Source organism: Rhinopithecus roxellana, chromosome 21, assembly GCF_007565055.1.
Source record: "Rhinopithecus roxellana isolate Shanxi Qingling chromosome 21, ASM756505v1, whole genome shotgun sequence".
In the NCBI taxonomy this organism is placed as follows: domain Eukaryota; kingdom Metazoa; phylum Chordata; class Mammalia; order Primates; family Cercopithecidae; genus Rhinopithecus; species Rhinopithecus roxellana.
The window spans coordinates 46,794,929-46,814,672 of record NC_044569.1 but is presented as its reverse complement, the minus strand read 5'-3'; the positions used below and the strand labels follow the sequence as shown (position 1 = coordinate 46,814,672).

The 19,744-nt window shown below is 37.1% G+C and overlaps 1 protein-coding gene across 2 annotated transcripts in view; it reads left to right on the top strand.

The window, feature by feature from the left end:
• The window catches only part of SMAD4 (SMAD family member 4), a 58,872-nt gene that overhangs the window by 7,509 nt on the left and 31,619 nt on the right, over nt 1-19,744 (top strand). For both annotated transcript variants that reach the window (XR_004055645.1, XM_010376786.2), the window contains exons 2-5: nt 8,800-9,175; nt 10,551-10,725; nt 11,154-11,183; nt 16,623-16,835. Coding sequence is in view for 1 of the 2 variants with exons in the window: in XM_010376786.2 (XP_010375088.1) it covers nt 8,927-9,175; nt 10,551-10,725; nt 11,154-11,183; nt 16,623-16,835 (667 nt within the window). In the remaining variant the exon portion in view is untranslated. The remainder of the gene's footprint in view (nt 1-8,799; nt 9,176-10,550; nt 10,726-11,153; nt 11,184-16,622; nt 16,836-19,744) is intronic.

Genomic DNA, 19,744 nt, shown 5'->3' with positions numbered 1-19,744 from the left:
CACCATCTTTTAAAACAGTGGTTCCCAAAGTGTGGTCCACAGACTCCTGGAGATCCTAGGATCCTTATATTTAAGGGGTTCACAAAATCAAAATTATTTTCATAATGAAACAGATGTTATTTGCCCTTTCAGTGTGAGGACATTTGTATGGAACAGTGGTGGGTAAATTGCTGGCACTTTAAAATGACTCTAGGTAGTTGTGCCAAACGTATGAGTCTTTATAGTCAAACACATTAAGCAGTTGAAAAAAATGCCGGTTTCACTTAATAATCCCCTTGCTGCAGCAGTAAAAAGGTGTAATTTAAAAAATCTCTACCCTGGAGTACTTGTCTTTTTAATATTCAGTGTGATTAAATGGGAAGTATGCATAAAGCATTTCTGCACATTGAAGTACAGTGTTCTTTTCTAGGAAAGGCACTTGTGTGATTGAGCTGCAAGCTGAGCTAGCTGCTTTTTAGTGGGACACCATTTTTATTTGACAGGATGACAGATAAGCTCAGATAGCTATTTAGATTTGAGTATTTGGCAGGTAATTCCTTGGAAATGAATAAAGTGAGCCGGCCACTTTGAGGAAAACATAGCCAGTGCTAAAATCTAATGTTTCAAGTGAAAATTAAGATTTTTGGGAAACTCCTGTCACTATGACTTGCCAGTTTCTTAATACTTAAAGACTTTTCTGATGAGATGGGTGGTGATATTAAGGAATGGGATTAAAAATAATATGTTGGGCCAGGCACAATGGTGCACACCCATATTTCTAGCACTGTGGGAGGCGGAGGTGGGAGAATTGCTTTTGGCTAAGAGTTCGAGACCCTGTTTCTACAAAAACGTATAAAAAATTAGGTGTAGTGGCATGTGCCTGTAGGTCTAGCTGCTCAGGAGGGTCAGGTGAGAGGATTGCTTGAGCCAGGGAGTTCAAGGCTGGAGTAAGCTAGGATTGCACCACTGCACTCCAGCCTGGGCTACAGAGTGAGACTGTATGTGTATGTGTGTGTGGGGGTTGGGGTTGGGGGGGCAGTATGAGGAAGTGTGTCAACACTGCGAAGATCTGTGTAACTCATTGGACCAATATTTTCCCAAATGACCAGTTCATGTTATAAAATCGTGCACGGGTAGGCAATCCATTCAAAGTACAACATAGACAAATGGATTTTTATATATCAGAGCCAAAAAGTTCATTGATACAGTGAATTCCACATTGCAACTAACTTTTCAGAATTGCCACTTGAGTTTTGGTGTTGAATAAAAGATGAATATCCATTGTTTTCTGAAAAGGCTATTAAAATACTCCTCTCTTCCAATTAGCTGTCCATGTGAGGCACATTTTCTTCATGTACTTTAACCAAAACAACATATCATAACAGATTTAGTGCAGAAGCACATAGGAGAATCCAGCTGTCTCCTATTAAGCTAGGCATTAAGAGAAATTTGCGAAGGTGTAAAACAGTGTTACTCTGATTCTTAACTTTTTTGTTTTAGAAAATTCTGTTTTTCATAAACTTATTATTTATATTAACATGTAATGGGTTTATTATTTTAAATGAATTAATAAAGCAAATACCAAAAATTTTAGTAGTTGTATTTATTTGTAATGTGATAAATATCGATGTATATAGCCCACATAAAAGCTATTTGATATCTTTAATAATTAAGAATATAAATAAAGGTCCAGCTTGGCCAACATGGCAAAACCCTGTCTCTACTAAAAATACAAAAAGTAGCTGGGCATGGTGGTACATGTCTGTAATCCCAGCCACTTGGGAGGCTGAGGCACGAGAATCACTTGAACTTAGGAAGCAGAGGTTGCAGAGAGCTGAGAACATGCCTCTGCAGTCCAGCCTGGGCAACAGACTGAGACTCAGTCTCAGAAAAATAGTATGAATAAAGGGATCCTGAGATCAGAGAGTTTGACAGCTGCTATTTTAAAGTAACTATTTCTATGTATTCTCGACTAAATTACTGATTGATTTAATTGTTTATGTGGTTTATACTATATTGCTGTTATTTCTAAGGATGTTAGTCATTCAGTTTCTGTTATCAGGGAACGTGTAGTAGACTTAAGTAAAAAGGGGAATTCATTGGCTTGATCTGGAGATAGAGTTGACCTCAGATTGCTATATCCAGGGTTTCAAGCAGCATCACCAGGGCTCTTGACTTTGCTTCCCTTCAGGTAGTTTGCAGGCTAACTACTCCCAGCTTCAAGGAAGCATGAAGAGGGCCTTTTTTTTTTTTTTTTTTTTCTCTGTAGTTTCATCGGAAGTGCTGGCGCTATGTCACTGGCCTGCCTTGGATTCTTTTCCATCAGAAACAACACTGTGGCCAGGGGGTGGCTCTGATTAGTCTGGGAATTGTCCCACCTGGCCAGATTGGGAGATTCTCCTTGGAAAATCAGACGGCTGTGTTACAAATGGGGAAATATATGCTGGTACACAAAAACTGATGTCCACCTATAGTACTTTATTATTTCTTCTTTTAACAGCCTTTAATTTATTAATCCAAAAGGGGTAATTTTTAAATAAGATCATTTAAACTGAAGGTGGCATACCAAAATGACATTTAAACTTAAGACTTATGGGTAAACAAGAAGCATACCTCTCAATTTGTCCTTTGTAATTCATCTTAAAAGTTAAAAAAAAATCTTTTTGTTACTTTTATTGCTTTATAAATCCTTTGTGCTCTTGGAAGTTTGCCAACTGCCCTCAGTTTGAAGAACCTCAACTTGCTGTCTAGTTGCAGACAGTTGCACTAACCATGAACACCTTAAACCTAAGTTTAGAGTTTCTTCCTAGTGATATATTACCAGACCCGGCTTTTTTCTCCCTCCCCTAGTTGAATTTAAGCACTTTTCCGCCGGGCATGGTGGCTCATGCCTGTAATCCCAGCACTTTGGGAGGCCAGGGTGGGCGCATCATAAGGTCAGGATATCGAGATCATCTTAGCCAACATGGTGAAACTTGTCTCTATTAAAAATACAAAAATTAGCTGGGCGTGATGGTGTGCCCCTGTAGTCCCAGCTCGGGGGGAGGCTGAGGCAGGAGAATCGCTTGAACCCAGGAGGCAGAAGTTGCAGTGAGCCAAGATCGCACCACTGCACTCCAGCCTGGGCGACAGTGAAACTTCGTCTCAAAAAAAAAAAAAATTTTAAGCACTTTTCTCAGATATTCCCATAGTAAGTAGTTTATTGATCACTGATCAATAAAAGACACTTATAACTTCTAGAAAATGTATGTTTGACACATATAATACAGTCAATTCAAAAATAAACATCTGAGAAAAAATGTCAACACTCCTTACCTAAAATGTATGAATTTGCATGAGAGCTTCTCTCAGGCCAATATTCAGCCTGTTTAATTTAAGAGAGTATCTTAATTTGGTTATTTGGCTTTCTAGTCCATTGATTATTATGCCTGTGGTCAACATCAGGTGACAGCTTACAATTAATAGCAAGGCTAGAGGAAAAACACAGCAGGCAGGTACAAGAATCAGCTGTCTCTTCTTGCTGACTCTTTGCCTCTTAATACTCTTTACTTGCCTGATTGTAATACCTGTATATGTTAGTGCCTTTCAGATAGGCCTAACTTCTCTACTCATCTCTTCAAACTCAGGATATCTAAAACTGAATTTGTTACATACCTCCTTTTAATTTTTTTTTTTTTTTTTTTTTTTTTGAGATGGAGTCTCGCTCTTTGGCCCAGGCTAGAGTACAGTGGCGCGATCTCGGCTCATTGCCAGCTCCGCCTCCCGGGTTCACGCCATTCTCCTGCAGCCTCCCAAGTAGCTGGGACTATAGGTGCCTGCCACCGCGCCCGGCTAATTTTTTGTATTTTTAGTAGAGATGGGGTTTCACCGTGTTAGCCAGGATGGTCTCCATCTCCTGACCTTGTGATCCGCCCGCCTCAGCCTCCCATAGTGCTGGGATTACAGACGTGAGCCACCGCACCTGGCCCTGATACCTACTTCTTTTAGCATTTATTACTTATGTAATAATATGTTTGGGTCTTCCAGATTAGTAGTTCTCAGTGGAGTAAGTACTGCTCTTTAAGGGATGTTGTGGAAATTTGTGGATGGGTTTGGTGGGTTGGGGGCCAGGGATGCCATCCTGCAATGTGAGAGTGAGTAGTTATCTTGCATCCCACAAGACTTTCAGATGCCCCAGAAATTCATGTAGGAGGAAAACATAATTAGCTGAAAACCTAACTCTATAATATATATTCACTTTGCTAGGAGTTAAATTTCTTTTAATTCATTTTTTTTCTTGCCTGCCTCCCTCCCTCTCACCCTCCTCTTTCTCTGTTTTCTTTCTTTTTCCTTTCTCCCTCCCTCCCTTCCTTCAGGTTCTGTCACCCAGGCTGGAGTGCAGTGGCATGATCTTGGCTCACTGCAACTTCTGCCTCCCAGGCTCTAGCCATCCTCCCATCTCAGCCTCCTGAATGGCTGGGACCGTGCAGTGGTGTGATCTTGGCTCACTGCAACCTCTGCCTCCCAGACTCAAGCCATCCTCCCACCTCAGCCTCCTGAGTAGCTGGGAGTACAGGCATGTGCCACCATGCCCCACTAGTTCTTTGTATTTTTTGTAGAGAGGAGGTCTCACTTTGTTGCCAGGCTGGTCCTGAGCATAAGTGATCCAACCATGTCGGCCTCTAAAAGTGCTGGGATTACAGGCATGAGCCACCCTGCCTTTGGTTTTTTGTTTTTTGTTTTTGAGACCAAGTCTTACTCTGTCACTTGGGCTGGAGTGCAGTGACTCAGCCATAGCTCACTGCAGCCTTGGTCTCCTGGGCTCAAGTAGTCCTCTTGCCTCAGCCTCTTGTTAATTCATTTTCTTAGTTCAGGTTGTTTAAGAGTTCACCATTTGGACAAATCCATGTTACTGACTGCAGTGCCATTGTGCTATTTGAGTTGCCAGTATAACACATTTGTCTTGGAAGGCCTGAATTTGTAGCTGTCATATTTGTGATGATTCTGTATATAAATGCTGGCATCTAACTTCTTCGTTACACATTCTAACTTAGTTGGCATGCCTGAGTATAGGTGAAAGTACACATTACATATTAAGCTTTTCCTCCTTTTTGTTATAGTTAGGGCATTGTTAAATTTTCAAAATATGTGTAAATAGTTTAGAATTTTGTTTCAGTAAAGCTAAGGTGGTAATATAAATTATTTGTTAGAAAAAAATGGGATGTTACTCTGAGAGAGTCCAGACCCACTTTCTTACTGTGGGCTACCTGTTTTTGTATCTGTAGTGCTTTGTATATACAGTGTTTGTTGAATTGGTCAATTTATGTTTCCCAGATTTCTTTTATGTACATTGTTGCATCTAATTACCACAGTAAATTTGTAAAGTTGGCAGGGCAGGTGTTTTCATTTTATAGATGAGAGAATTGAAAGAGATGTTAACATTCAGTCATGCTGCTAGACCTTTACTTAGAATATATAATTTTATTTATATCAATATTTTGCCCTTGCCTACCATACTTCCATAATCTAGAACCATTTAACGTAGGAATACATCTCTATATTCCCGCTAGTATTATTTTTTGTATGCATAACTTTTAATTATATTTCAGGCACTTGTGGTCATAGGAATACAATAAAGAGAAAGATGAGAAAGCTGTGTTTAAGAAAGCAAGGTCATTATCATTTGTATTTAAAGCAACTTGATATTAAAACAACTTTGAGATACCATTAAGGCCCAGAATAGCATAAATTTTAGAAATGATGACATGTGATGGTGAGATTGTAGTGAAATAATTACTTAAACGTTTTAATTACATTGTAGATTCATGCACATCTTTTGGAATATAATATCAGAAAATGACTTCGAAAGTATATTCAGTCTTCTTATTTGTTGTAAGACAATTCCACAGATAAAAAGCTATGGTCAGTCCAGAAATACTTGCCTGGTATACGTCAGGAACTATGCATGGTGCTGGGAATTTCTAAAATGAGAGTGTTGTTGCTGTTTCCTTAGATTTCTAATTAGTGGCAAAAATGTGAGATAGGTATGTAATCAAATAACTAATGTGTTAAATTGTAATTTAACACATCTTTCCTTTTCCCTATTCCCCAATTCCTTTCCTTTCTACTGAGTCTCATTCTGTTGCCCAGGCTGGGGTGAAGTGGCACAGTCATAACTCACAGCAGCCTTCAACGCCTGAGCTCAAGCAGTCCTGCCTCAGCCTCCTGAGGAGCTGGGACTACAAGCCCACTCTACCATGCCTGGCAAACCTCCTACATTTTTGAGACAGATTTTAATAGAAAATGCAGAAAAATGCGTAATGCATTTTAGGAAAAAATATCCTTGTAAAACTACTACTGTTTTTTTGAGATAGAGTCTCACTCTGTCGCCCAGGCTGTAGTGCAGTGCCACAATCACGGCTCACCACGGCCTTGACCTCCCAAGGCTCCGGTGATCTTCGAGCCTCAGCTGCCCCGCGTAGCTAGGACAACAGGCATGTGCCACCACACCCAGTTAATTTTTTTATTTTGAGTAAAGATCGGGTTTCGCCATGTTGCCCAAGGCTGGTCTCAAACTCCTGGGCTCAAGCAGTCCACCTGCCTTGGCCTCCCAAAGTGCTGGGATTACAGGTGTGAGCCATCATGTCTGGCCACAATTAAGCATTTTAATATTTCAACAGTAGCTTTTTCACTGAACACTATGTATCAGACACGTTATGTAGAATTTTTCCTTTGAGCTTCTGTATACCCTCCTTTTAACCCAGATTCAGAGTAACTTTATTTTCTGACTACTGTGAAAACGAATTCTAATCCAGATCTCTGACTCCAAAATCTCCCATGCAGTTTATCTTTGGTTATCTGGAAAGTGTACCTTCAGCGTCTATATTGAATGTGGGCAAGTGCTATAAGACATGTGAAAAACTGCTTCTCTGCATGGGGTTTATGAGTTGAGACAGACATTTATGTAAAAGGGATAACAACAGAGGGAGAAGCCAGTCTTAAATATCAAGTGATGTACATTCTGAAGAGGCTCCAAACTACAACAGCAGCAGGGAGAATGGAAGGAGAGATAGAAATGACTGAGGTAAAGAATCTTGTAACTGTGAGGGAATGTAGGGATAGTGAAAGAAAGAGGCAGGTCAAAGATCTTTTGCAAAGCTTTCCAAGGCTGGGTAATTGAGTGGAATCGATACTTTAACGAAGGTCTTCAGAAGAGGAAGAGATTTTGGTAGTATGATGAGTTTTATTAATCTTGTGGGAGGATGCTTTTATACAGCAAAAGAAAATGAAAGCAAAGTGAGTCTGGAATGCAACTTCAGTGAACACATAAAATACAACCAAGCATACACAGTACAGGCTCCAGTCCTGCTTCGTCTTCTTCTTAGGCTAATGGCCTTTTCCTGTTCTCTGTGGGGTCTTGGGGTCAGATAAGTTACTTTTGTTTTCTACCTGTTGAATGGATTCTTTATTAATCTTCGCTTTTTGTTAAGTTTTTTGAAAATAATTTACCCTGATGCTTTTACAGGTAAAATCTTTTGAGGAATTTAGTGATCTCTTTAAAGAATAGCTGTATTGAGATATAATTTCCGTACCATAAAATTCACTATTAGAAAGTGTACGAGTCAGTGGTTTTTACTATAGTCAGAATTGTGCAACCATCATCATTATCAATTTTTAGGAGTTTTTCATTACAACAAAGAAACACTGTACCCATTAGCAGTCGTTCCTCATTCCCCTTCTCCCAGGCCCTGGCAACCACAGATTTACTTTCTGTCTCTGTGGATTTACCTATTCTGTATATTTCGTATAAATGGGATTATATAACGTGTGACCTTTTGTCAGGGACTTCTTTCACTTAACATGTGTTTTCAAGACTTATCCATGTTATAATGTGTTAGTACTTTATTCTTTTTTATGGTTGAATAATATTTCGTTGTATGGAATTTTATTTATGCATTCATCAGTTGATGGACATTTGAGTTGTATCCATTATGAATAACGCTGCTGTGAACATTCATGTACGGGTTTGTGTGGACATAGGTTTTTATTTCCCTCAAGTAGAAGTATGAAGAGTGGAATTGCTGGGTCATATTTACTCTGTTTAGCATTTTGTATTAATACCAGACTGTTTTCCAAAGTACCTGTGCCATTTTGTAATCCCAGCAGCAATGAATGAGGGTCCAGTTTCTCTGGTTCTCAGTACTTATTGTCTTTCTGATTTATCCATCTGGTATGAAGTGGTAGCTCATTGTGGTTTTGATTTTCATTTCCATGATGTCTGATGTTGAGCATCTTTCGTGTTCTTACCGGCCATAATCTTTGGAGAAGTATCTTTTAGAATCCTTTTGTTCATTTCTAATTTTTTTTTTTTTTTTAATCAGTCTCTTTTAACAAAGGTGAGTGTTAACTGCTAGGTAGCATTTAATATCAGGGGATGGTACATTTTTCATAAATATTAGTAATAGACTTTTAGGTGTAGCTAGTGCTGATCCTCATAAAGTAATCCTTTAAAAAAGTGCTGGTAAGATTTCCTTTAGGGTGACTAGTAAAGTCAGTAAGACTTGATTGAGTATGCCACTGTCATAATGAGAAGACCTAACTTTAATATTTTTGGAATGTCAAAAACAGTGACATTTTAATTAAGTAATTGTGTTTTTTAAAATTATTTTTAATAGTTAATATTTTATAAGAATTTTAAGTAATTTTCAACTCTGAGCATCAAATTTTAATTATGTGCATTGAATCTCTGACTTAACCAGAGCAATTTCATTTTTTCCCAAGTAGTTGAATCTACTTCGTGAAATGTGTTCTCATGTGTGTCTTTTTTTTTTTCTTTTTTAGGTTATCCTGAATACATGACTAACAATTTTCCTTGCAACCTTAGCTGTTGTTTTTCACTGTTTCCAAAAGATCAAAATTGCTCCAGAAATTGGAGACATATTTGATTTAAAAGGAAAAACTTGAACAAATGGACAATATGTCTATTACGAATACACCAACAAGTAATGATGCCTGTCTGAGCATTGTGCATAGTTTGATGTGCCATAGACAAGGTGGAGAGAGTGAAACATTTGCAAAAAGAGCAATTGAAAGTTTGGTAAAGAAGCTGAAGGAGAAAAAAGATGAATTGGATTCTTTAATAACAGCTATAACTACAAATGGAGCTCATCCTAGTAAATGTGTTACCATACAGAGAACATTGGATGGGAGACTTCAGGTTAGTCTTACAAGAGTTTTTCTATACCCTCTGTTGGCAGATTTAAAAACTTACTAAGTTTCCTTTCAAGCTACTACAGGGTAATTTAATGCATGCTCCATCTCTCAGATACTGTGCATCCTATACAAATATGCATTATGGGAATTTGTGGAAGAATATGCAAAAGATAAAATTTTAAAGTTTTTTAATGTTCTATCAGAAAAATGTTCATTTGGAAAATAAAAATAAAAAGCAGAAGAAAACCCACACTTTGCAAGAACTACCTTTAGCACTTTGGTTTTCATTTTTGTAGCCTGTTGTTTTCTTTTTTTTTCCCCTAGATGGAGTCTTGCTCTGTCACCCAGGCTGGAGTACAGTGGTGCGATCTTGGCCCACTGCAACCTCCACCTCCCAGGTTCAAGCAATCCTCCTGCCTCAGCCTCCTAAGTAGCTGGGACTACAGGCGAGTGCAACCACACCTGGCTAATTTTTGTATTTTTAGTAGAGATGGGGTTTCACAATGGTGGTCAGGCTGGTCTCAAACCGCTGACCTCAGGTGATCCACCCGCCTTGGCCCCCCAAAATTCTGGGATTACAGGCGTGAGCCACTGTGCCCAGCCATGTTGCTTTCTTTTTTGATATCGTATGTACATTTAAACAATTGGATTACACTTAGTCTTTTTATAATTTAGAAATCTGATATGTTTCACTGTTACCAAATGTTTCATTGATCACATTTTTCAGGTAGAACTTCATAATCTCCCTTGCTGAAATAAATCTTACAGAAATTTTATGTCTTAGATTTTAAAGTTTTATTTCAAGACTTTATACATGGTTTCTACAACACAGTCTTTTTAAATATTTATTTATTTCATTTTTTTTCTTTGAGACATGGTCTCACTCTTGCCCAGGCTGGAGTGCAGTGGTGCGAACATGGCTCACTGCAGCCTTGACCTACTGGGCTTATGCAATCCTTCTGCCTTAGCCTCCTGAGTAGCTAGGACTACAGGCACATACCACCATACCTGGGTAATTTTTTATTATTTGTGGAGACAAGGGCCTTGCCGTGTTGTCCAGGCCAGTCATGAACTCCTGGACTCAAGCGATCCTCCTGCCTTGGCCTCCCAAAGTGATATGATTACAGGTGTGAGCCACCATGCCCAGCCACTGTTTGCATTTTTAAAACCTGAGCACAGGCCTTGAAATTACACCAAGGTTTAAATTCTAGGTCTGTTGCATGACATGGCCAAGTTAGTTATTTTGAATTTTAGTTTTCTCATTTATGAAATGGGGATTGTAATACTGACTTGGTAGGATTATGATGATTAAATCAGAATATATATAACAGTGTCTTGCATAATGTGACAGATGAATAAATGGTCGTTTATTTTTCTAGGTGGCTGGCCGGAAAGGATTTCCTCATGTGATCTATGCCCGTCTCTGGAGGTGGCCTGATCTTCACAAAAATGAACTAAAACATGTTAAATATTGTCAGTATGCGTTTGACTTAAAATGTGATAGTGTCTGTGTGAATCCATATCACTATGAACGAGTTGTATCACCTGGAATTGGTAAGTAGACTTTGCTTTTATCCTAAGAAACATAAAGGGAAAAGGATCTCAATAGTGTTTTATTTTTTGTAAGTTAAATTATAAATTTGGAAGATAGCCCACGACTTTAAATAAGGTTAAAGAATCAGACATTTTTAATATACGTGTTTAAATTTGAACTTAGGAACAAACTTATATTTTGACTGCTAAAACCAAGTATTATAGTTGATATTTTGCCCATTTAGAACATTGTTTTTGAGAAATAAGATGGAAAGCATTATAAATTTGAATACTTAGTGTATGTATTGTTAGTGTTTATGCTACTTCTGAATTGAAATGGTTCATGAACTTTTGTAATCTCTGGTTTAACTTGACATTCTCTGTTAAATGGAAAATATTTTCATTGTAATGATTAATGTTTCATTTGTTTTCCCTTTTAAACAATTAAGATCTCTCAGGATTAACACTGCAGAGTAATGGTAGGTAATCTGTTTCTTATTACTTTCTCTTTCTTTTGTCCTATCCTCTCTGTTTTTTTGTTGACCTAGAATTAGTTTGTGTGGGCGGCAGTAACATTAACAAGAAAATAACTTACTGATTTGGAAATTTAGATTTTGGGGTTGGGGGGCACGTCAGCATTTAAAACTGGATTTAAATTGGCTATTTGCTCTTTGTATATGAACTGCAATTTATGAACTAAAGTACTGTAAAAAACATGATAGAGGAATGTACCAAAAACAAATACAAAGAATGTCTTTTGAGTTAAGACCCATTTTTGAAGAAAATCTCACAGAACCAGTTTTAATGAATGTTAAGTACCCAGAACGTTTGGTAATTTGGAATCATGTGTAATATACCCTTTAAAAATGCCAGTATTCTAATTTTCCTTCATTTCAGCCTCACATTTTTGTGAATGATAATGTTGAGAATGGTTTAAAATTGCGCTCATTTGTATTTTTTCAGTCTTGTTACATTTTGAGTAAATAAATCAAGGCTACTTAAAAGCATATGCCCATCACAGCTTACCTAATTGTATTCTTAAAAAGAAAAAGTGTTTTAAGGTGATTGAGAAAATGAAATGCTAATGGGGGTGTGTGTTTTTGTTTTTTATTGTAATATTTGAGAATGGAGTTTTATTAAATCTTTAGCTCTGTTACTTAGAACTTAATAAACTCAAATTTCTGTAAGAACTAATTATTTGTGGAGAAACTCTTATAAAGAACCACTGTCAGCTAGGCACGGTGGTTCACGCCTGCAATCTCAGTACTTTGGGAAGCTGAGGCGGGTGGATCACCTGAGGTCAGGAGTTTGAGACCAGCCGGGCCAACATGGTGAAACCCTGTCTCTACTAAAAATATAAAAAGTTAGCCAGGTGTGGTGGCGGGCGCCTGTAATTCCAGCTATCCAGGAGGCTGAGGCAGGAGAATCGCTTGAACCCTGGAGGTGGAGGTTGCAGTGAGTTGAGATCACGCTGTTGCACTCCAGCCTGGGCAACAAGAGTGAAACTCTGTCTCAAAAAAAAAAACAAAAAGGAACCGTTGTCGTTTTAGAAAGGTGTGCTGTTGTTCTGGAGGGAAATTAATAGTAGTTTAGCACATTTTTGTTTGCAGAATTTTATAGGTGGGTCAGAAATACTAGGTGACCTTAACCAAAATTTAGGAAGAGTATGCAGTTCTACTTGATTTTATTTTCCACCTTTCTCCCATATCACTAGTAATGGAGGAAGACTCAGTGCCTTGTTGTGCTTGTTAGTTACTAGTAGGTTTCTGACAAGGTGGGTTTATTGTTAGGAGCTGTTGTGGTGGTCTGGGAAGGGTTGCTTTAAGATTGGTTAAAACTCTGCCTCTTTGCTCTGCAGACATTGATATTATATCACTTTTTTTTGAAAGTAAACACGCTTCATATCTTCATCGTTTTCCATCCATGTTTTTGGAGAAAACATTTGGCTCAGTGGGTGTTAAAGGTTGGGAGACTGCAATGATAAGTGTATCTGAATCTCTCTATGGGGCTGTTTGTGAGGGGGTTCAAATTCTGAATGCACATTACACACCTCCCCATTCTAAAATTATTGATGCACTGTTACTGATGGGATTGTATGGGTTTTTTAGCCTTTCTTTAGTTTCTGTAGGACTGTATTCAGCCTTGTAGGTCCCCCTAGTGGTGGTTTTGTAAAGGCTGTCTTCAGTGCCTTATTTCCTCAGAAAACTACTGGTATTTCTCACAGCTCCTTCTAGATTTGGACAAAGGAATAATATAAGACCAGGTAACTAAAAGTTAAGAAAATGGGACAGTTCCTTCATTTTTGAGTTAATGTCTTATGGTAGTCATTTCCAGCCTTTTATCTTTCATGAAACTTTCTATGACCACGTCGACCTGTGTATTCATTTTAACAAATATTTAATGAGCATGTATTGCCTGGTACTGTGTTAGTTTCAGGGATGCTAAGATAATAAGGTATGTTTTGTCTGCTCAAGTGAGCTTATAGTCTAGTGGAGGAGAGAAAAAGTAAATAAGAGAGTGATAATACCATCAGATAGGTGCTATGTCCTGGCTGCTGGTGATGATAAAGAATACAGACCTAGGGTGGGCCCAGTGGTTTCAGCTTTTTTGTCACCTATAGAGAATATATTCTTTGACCCTCTTAGAACATTTTCTTTTTCTTTTTTGAGACAGAGTTTTGCTCTTATTGCCCAGGCTGGAGTACAATGGTGGGATCGCGGCTCACTGCAACCTCCGCCTCCTGAGTGCAAGTGATTCTCCTGCCTCAGCCTTCTGAGCAGCTGGGATTACAGGCGCCAGCCACCATGCCCAGCATTTATTTATTTATTTATTTTTTGTATTTTTAGTGGAGATGGGGTTTCACCAGGTTGGCCAGCTGGTCTCGAACTCCTGACCTCAGGCGATCCACTGTCTCAGCCTCCCAAAGTGCTGGGATTACAGGCATGAGCCACTGCACCCAGCCCTCTTAGAACATTTTATAATCACTATATATATGTAAAACTACTTTAAAAATATGGTTAAATAATAATAGCTAACACTTACTGGGTACTCATTGTGTGTCAGGTCAGACTGAGCTAAATGATTTCTGAGTATTGTGTCATCATTCTCATGATACTTCTACATGGGAGGTGGGATTATTTGTACTTTAAGAGATGAAGGGACTGCTACCTGGAGAGGTGAAGGAACTTGCCCAAGAATAGACAGCTAGGAGAAGCTGGAGTAATGTGTGCTTTCTGTTAGATATTTGAACAATGGGAAAATATTACAAAAGACGGCAAACTCCATGACCGTTTTGTTTATGACTATATCCCAAGTACTAGAACAGTACCTGGAACATAGGTGCTCAAGAAATATTTTTTCAGTGAATGAATTTGTTGAATGCTAGCCCATAAAGAGAAATATTTAACAGTTTGGTGTCTGTTTTTCTGGACTTTAAAAAATATATACTATATGTTTTTTTAATTTTATTTTTTTGAATAGGCAATACATGGTCCATAAATCAAAATACTATAAAAAGGTATACAGTGAAAAGAAGTGCTCCCACCCCTGCCCCCATTCCCCCCTAATTCAGGTAATCACTTTTTTTAGTTTCTGGTGTTTCCTTCCAGGGTTTCTATATGCAAAAAATACATACCTCCTTTCTTACACGAAATGTATACTGTGCATACTGTTCTGGACCTTGCTTTTTTACTTAGAGTATATGATTTTTTAAACATGCATATGATCATAGTGTACAATAGTGTTTTGTAACTTACTTTTTTTCTCTTGGCAAAAATACATTGCAGACTTCTATCCTTGTTGATACCTTCAGTTTTACCTGAGAAACATTATGGATTATCTGGGGTTAAAGAAATCTGTAGACCAGTAGAAGTTTCAAACTTACATTTGGGAAGTTTAGCCAGCATATTTAAGGCAAGAAAGATTTATGAGTCATAACTGTTTAAAAGCAGAATGCAGTAGGTACTTAAAGATGTTATGATTGCTGATTACACTGAAGAGTCACCTGAAAAGCAAAAGCAGTGAGTACCAAGTTGACCAGTTGTGTCCTCAAATCAGCTAGCAAAACCAGTAAGTCGGTAAAAAGATCCTGGTCATTATAACAACAGAAAACCTAAAATGTCCAGGAATTAATTAGAAATGTCAGGATTTATATGAAGAAAATCATTGAACTTTGTTGAAGGGTATAATACAAGGCTGAATAAGTGTAGACATACCAATTTTATGCCCCAAACAAGTTTTTTCTTTGTATTATTTTTATAATTTGGCCAGTGTTAGTGATGAGTGGTTGTGTTCAGTTTTTTTATCGATACATAATTTGTTAAACATCCTTTTGATTATCTTTTTGTTCCCATAAAATTTCTAAAGAGGAACTTTGGAATGGGATTTATGGGTCTTCAGAATATCATCTTCATGAATTTTGATGCATGAACGTACTTCTTAAGAGGTTTTTGGCCGGGCACGGTGGCTCAAGCCTGTAATCCCAGCACTTTGGGAGGCCGAGACGGGCGGATCACGAGGTCAGGAGATCGAGACCATCCTGGCTAACATGGTGAAACCCCGTCTCTACCAAAAAAAATACAAAAAACTAGCCGGGCGAGGTGGCAGGCGCCTGTAGTCCCAGCTACTCGGGAGGCTGAGGCAGGAGAATGGCGTAAACCCGGGAGGCGGAGCTTGCAGTGAGCTGAGATCCGGCCACTGCACTCCAGCCCGGGCGACAGAGCGAGACTCCGTCTCAAAAAAAAAAAAAAAAAAAGAGGTTTTTAAGAGGTTGCACATAGAAACTTGCACAATGGATGATTATTACTGCCTTGAAATAGTCTCAATTTAATAAAAAATACCCATGTAACTTAACTGATATTTACATGTAGATTTTTTTCAAAGGTTGACATAGGGAAAGATAAGGGAAATGATGTGCTGGTTCTTAATGAAAAAGGGAATGTCTTTTTGTGGTCTACTAATTTACTGCTTTAAGAAGAGAACCTACTGTTAGTTCAGTGGATTGTTAAGTTCCGGAGTAGTGTTAGTTCAGAAGCAATAAAGGATTGGTTGTTAAAGATAAAAAGCAAACCTTAAAACAATAACCTAAAACCAAAAGGAAGGTTCCGGGCAGAGAATTAACATTTATGCAGTTCAGTTTCAGTTTTCTTTTTCTCATACAATAGAGCAAAACTATTTCCTGGTTTGTTAATGGAAAGGTGTTATGCTATATCAGCTGGAATCTAGCTTTACTTACGAAGGTGTAACCACATAGGTGAAAGATTGATTACTGAGTTTTCTCACACCATATGTTTATCAAATATTCTTATTTGGGTTGGGTTTCTAGAGGGAAATTTCAGCTTGACTTTTCATTTAGAATTTTTCTGTTTGGTTCTAAATCTATAGGGGACATTCAGTACACTTCATTTTTAAAGAATATGTTGCTTAACAATAATTCTAGATCCTGGAATTGGATATCTGTCAGATCCCACTCATATCTCCACAGTGTGAAATTAGCAAAAGGATGTAGTGAAATACTCAATCTCGATTTAGACCGAATAATTGTTTTTCTCAGCTGGATATGCACTTTCCAGCCATTTGGTTTTTGCCTGCCTTATGTATTTAGGTGATTATTATTCTACGTTTATCAAGAAACTGACGAGTACCTTTTTAGGATTGTTGCTGGAGGCTGTTGAAACATAGACTAGCTTCGAATTTGAGAGTCAGATTGATGGATAAAGTATATCTGACGCTGTTACCATTAAATAAATGACTTATGCTGGTAAAGTAGTATGCTTTTAAAATAATATGAAAAAATTCAGATTTAAAGTTATTTACACTGTAATTGATTTTAGATGTTATATTACTTACTAATAAGATTTTTTTTTTTTCTGGGGATAGAAGCTTATAAAAATTTAAAATATGTTTAATTTTCTACATAGCTCCATCAAGTATGATGGTGAAGGATGAATATGTTCATGACTTTGAGGGACAGCCATCGTTGTCCACTGAAGGACATTCGATTCAAACCATCCAGCATCCACCAAGTAATCGTGCGTCGACAGAGACATACAGCACCCCAGCTCTGTTAGCCCCATCTGAGTCTAATGCTACCAGCACTGCCAACTTTCCCAGCATTCCTGTGGCTTCCACAAGTGAGTTCTAGAATCAGATGTAGTCAGCAAGTTGAGTTTTCCTAATCATTGCTTATTTATGTGTAGTCATTTGGGGGGAAACTCCAAGTAAGTAAACATTAAAAGTAACTGTGGTATCTTTCATAGGTAAACAGGTGTTAGACAGGTATGTACAATCGCTTGGAATTTAATGGCTTTGATTAGAATATTGATTCAAATTAGTGATCTGATTTGAACTTTACTATTACATGTAGAAGTAAGTAGCCTCTTAAGCTCTCAGATAGATTTTGGATAAATATTTAAATAATTAACAAGTAGTTTTGATCCAAGATGTTTATGAAGGTCTGTGTTAATGGAATTGCAACCTTTCTTTTAATCCAGTGTTCTTATTTTGGTTTATCTGGGAGAATATTACCTTATAATAGTTGTCTTATTTTCTCACTGTGCAAAGGGATCTTGACAAATTTGTTTTGTATTGCTCAAGATAGACATTAAGTAATTAAGTCAATTTTGATGTAAGCTAACTTCTATATCTCTTTTAAAAATATTTGTCTATATTTTAAAAAAATTAGTCTGTTTCAGAAGGATCCTTCTTTTCTGCCATGTCATAGGAGGCAAAGGGGCTGCTAGGTTTAGGTTTCTTGGGGCCTCATGATATGACCTGGTTCTGTTACTTATTTTCACAGTAACCAAAGGTTTGATAGTTTGCTGCCTGGCAAATGAAGTAGCTTTTTTTGCTTTTTTTTTTTTTTTTTTCCAATTAATCATAGTGCATTGTCTTGGCATGTGTATGGTGTTAGTTGCATGCAATTGCTAAGGGAATTGTATGTAAACCTACATCAGAATAGAGTTTTGACAGCTCTGGTCTAATACTGTGTTAGTTACTGCCAAAAGTACCATTATTCTATTTGCTTTACTATCAGATTAGATTCAACATAGCAATTTTGATCTTTGGAATAAATGGGGGACTGATTTCTGTAATTGTGAGTTTTCAAGTGAAGTATACCAAAATTTCCCCTCTTTAATTCATTACACCACTTCAAAGCAATATGTTTTTGGTTTGCTATATAAGAGATGACAATCTCACTATAGGCAGCATATTCTAAATGAGTCATATAGGTTAAGCACTTGAGAACCCAGATCCTTAATCACTTGGTGCTTCTGTTATCTGTCTACTTTTTATTTACCAAATTAGGAATATGGTTGACAAACAGTGGGTAGTGATAGAAAATAAAAGAAGGTACATTACAGCCGCTTGAACGTAGATTAGTGCTAGAGCACAGCTACCTACTTCTGTTTATATTATCTGTAGATTGAATTTCTGTGCCTTTGTTAATGCTTACTAAAGTGACTTCATTTTGACTGTTTTGTTCCCTAAGGTTGAGTCCTATTCAAAGATTAGAAAAAGTGATATAAATGAAATGCAGCTAATTTTATCCTGGTATTTATTGGGTAGATTTTAATCAAATACTGTAAATACTGTAAGTTTTAGAACTTGTATCAAAATGTTCCCTTAGATCTCAAAAAGTATATTGATAAAATTAACAAAAAGAAGTTGAACTAAAATAGAAGATTTGAAAGGCTATTTTACATGAGCTGACATAGTCGTGGTGTTTAACTTTATTTTACATACTTAGAATTGTATAAGGGAAGTATTCAGTATGGATAACTACAATGGGTCACTTTACAATTTATGTTCATTTTACACCTGAATATTTTAAGAATTTCCTTTTAAATACCTGTAAATTAAAATAATTTATCCTGTGTAGTTAATGACAATTTTTGTAAGTTAGCTAAGAGTATTGCATGTATAATTATTAAAAACACGAACAAAACCATAATTAACCTTTAAAGATAACTTGCACAATCTGGGGGATGAGTAGGAAGGGAGGTTGCTAAAATGTCATTTTTACAGATAAATAATTTGGGGAGTATTGAAATATTCTCTTTAGCTTTTGGTTTTGTAGTTCTTAGCTTTAAGGGAATGTGATATGTAGAGAAAAGAAAAATATTCCTTTTCTTTGATAGTTTGAGCAATGGTGACATTTACTGTCTTCCATCTGATTTTACTCCCATTTAGAAAAGAATGAGGTGATGCCAGTTATAAATAATTATAAATTTAGTGCTTTCCAAATGGGGTAAACAATCAACTTAATTAATGCTCTTTAAGAAATCAAATTTCCACTTTAAAAAAAAAGCCTTAAAAATGTAGTACAGTAAGAAATATCATAGGATGGTTTTTGAATAGAATAGAAGCCAGGAGAAGTTTGCTTCTCTTGGTATATTGCATACAGAGAGGGCAACTAATTTCGTGTAAATCTGGGAATATGATGGTGTTGTTGAAAAGAAATGATTCTTGGTTTATAAAAGCTCTTGAAAAAATTCGAAAGTAGAGTGATAGTTTTTTTGTTTGTTTTTAACCAGTAAATGGTATATTGATTGGACAGCAGAGCTAGATCTTTTTAACTTCCTCCTCTTCACCATCACATCCTATTTAAAATAATTTTCTGCTCTGCTTTTCTCTGTCAAACCCTAGCATTCTGCCATTACTAGTACCAGTGCTGACAATGATTAATTTTTCAGTTTTCAACATTTTCTTGAGCCTGGATTTTTGGGGTCCTAATCAGAAAGGTCCAGAGAGAGAAGTGGTTGGAGTGGCCAGGATGAATTGATATACTTCTGAAGAAGTTAATATGATAGGCCAGACATACAGTGGTGTTTTGCTGGCATTTGAAATATGTTTGTAAAGAAATAAGCCACTAAAATTAGCAAGACATTACCTAAAATGGAATAATTTTGAGCTTCTTCAAGTTAAGGTTTGTCTTTATAGATGACTTTAGGTTTTTTTTTAACCTGATAGGCCATGGGTGAGTTACACTTTTTGCCCATCTTTGTGGTTGTGCATTATCAGATAAAATTAGTCCTTCATT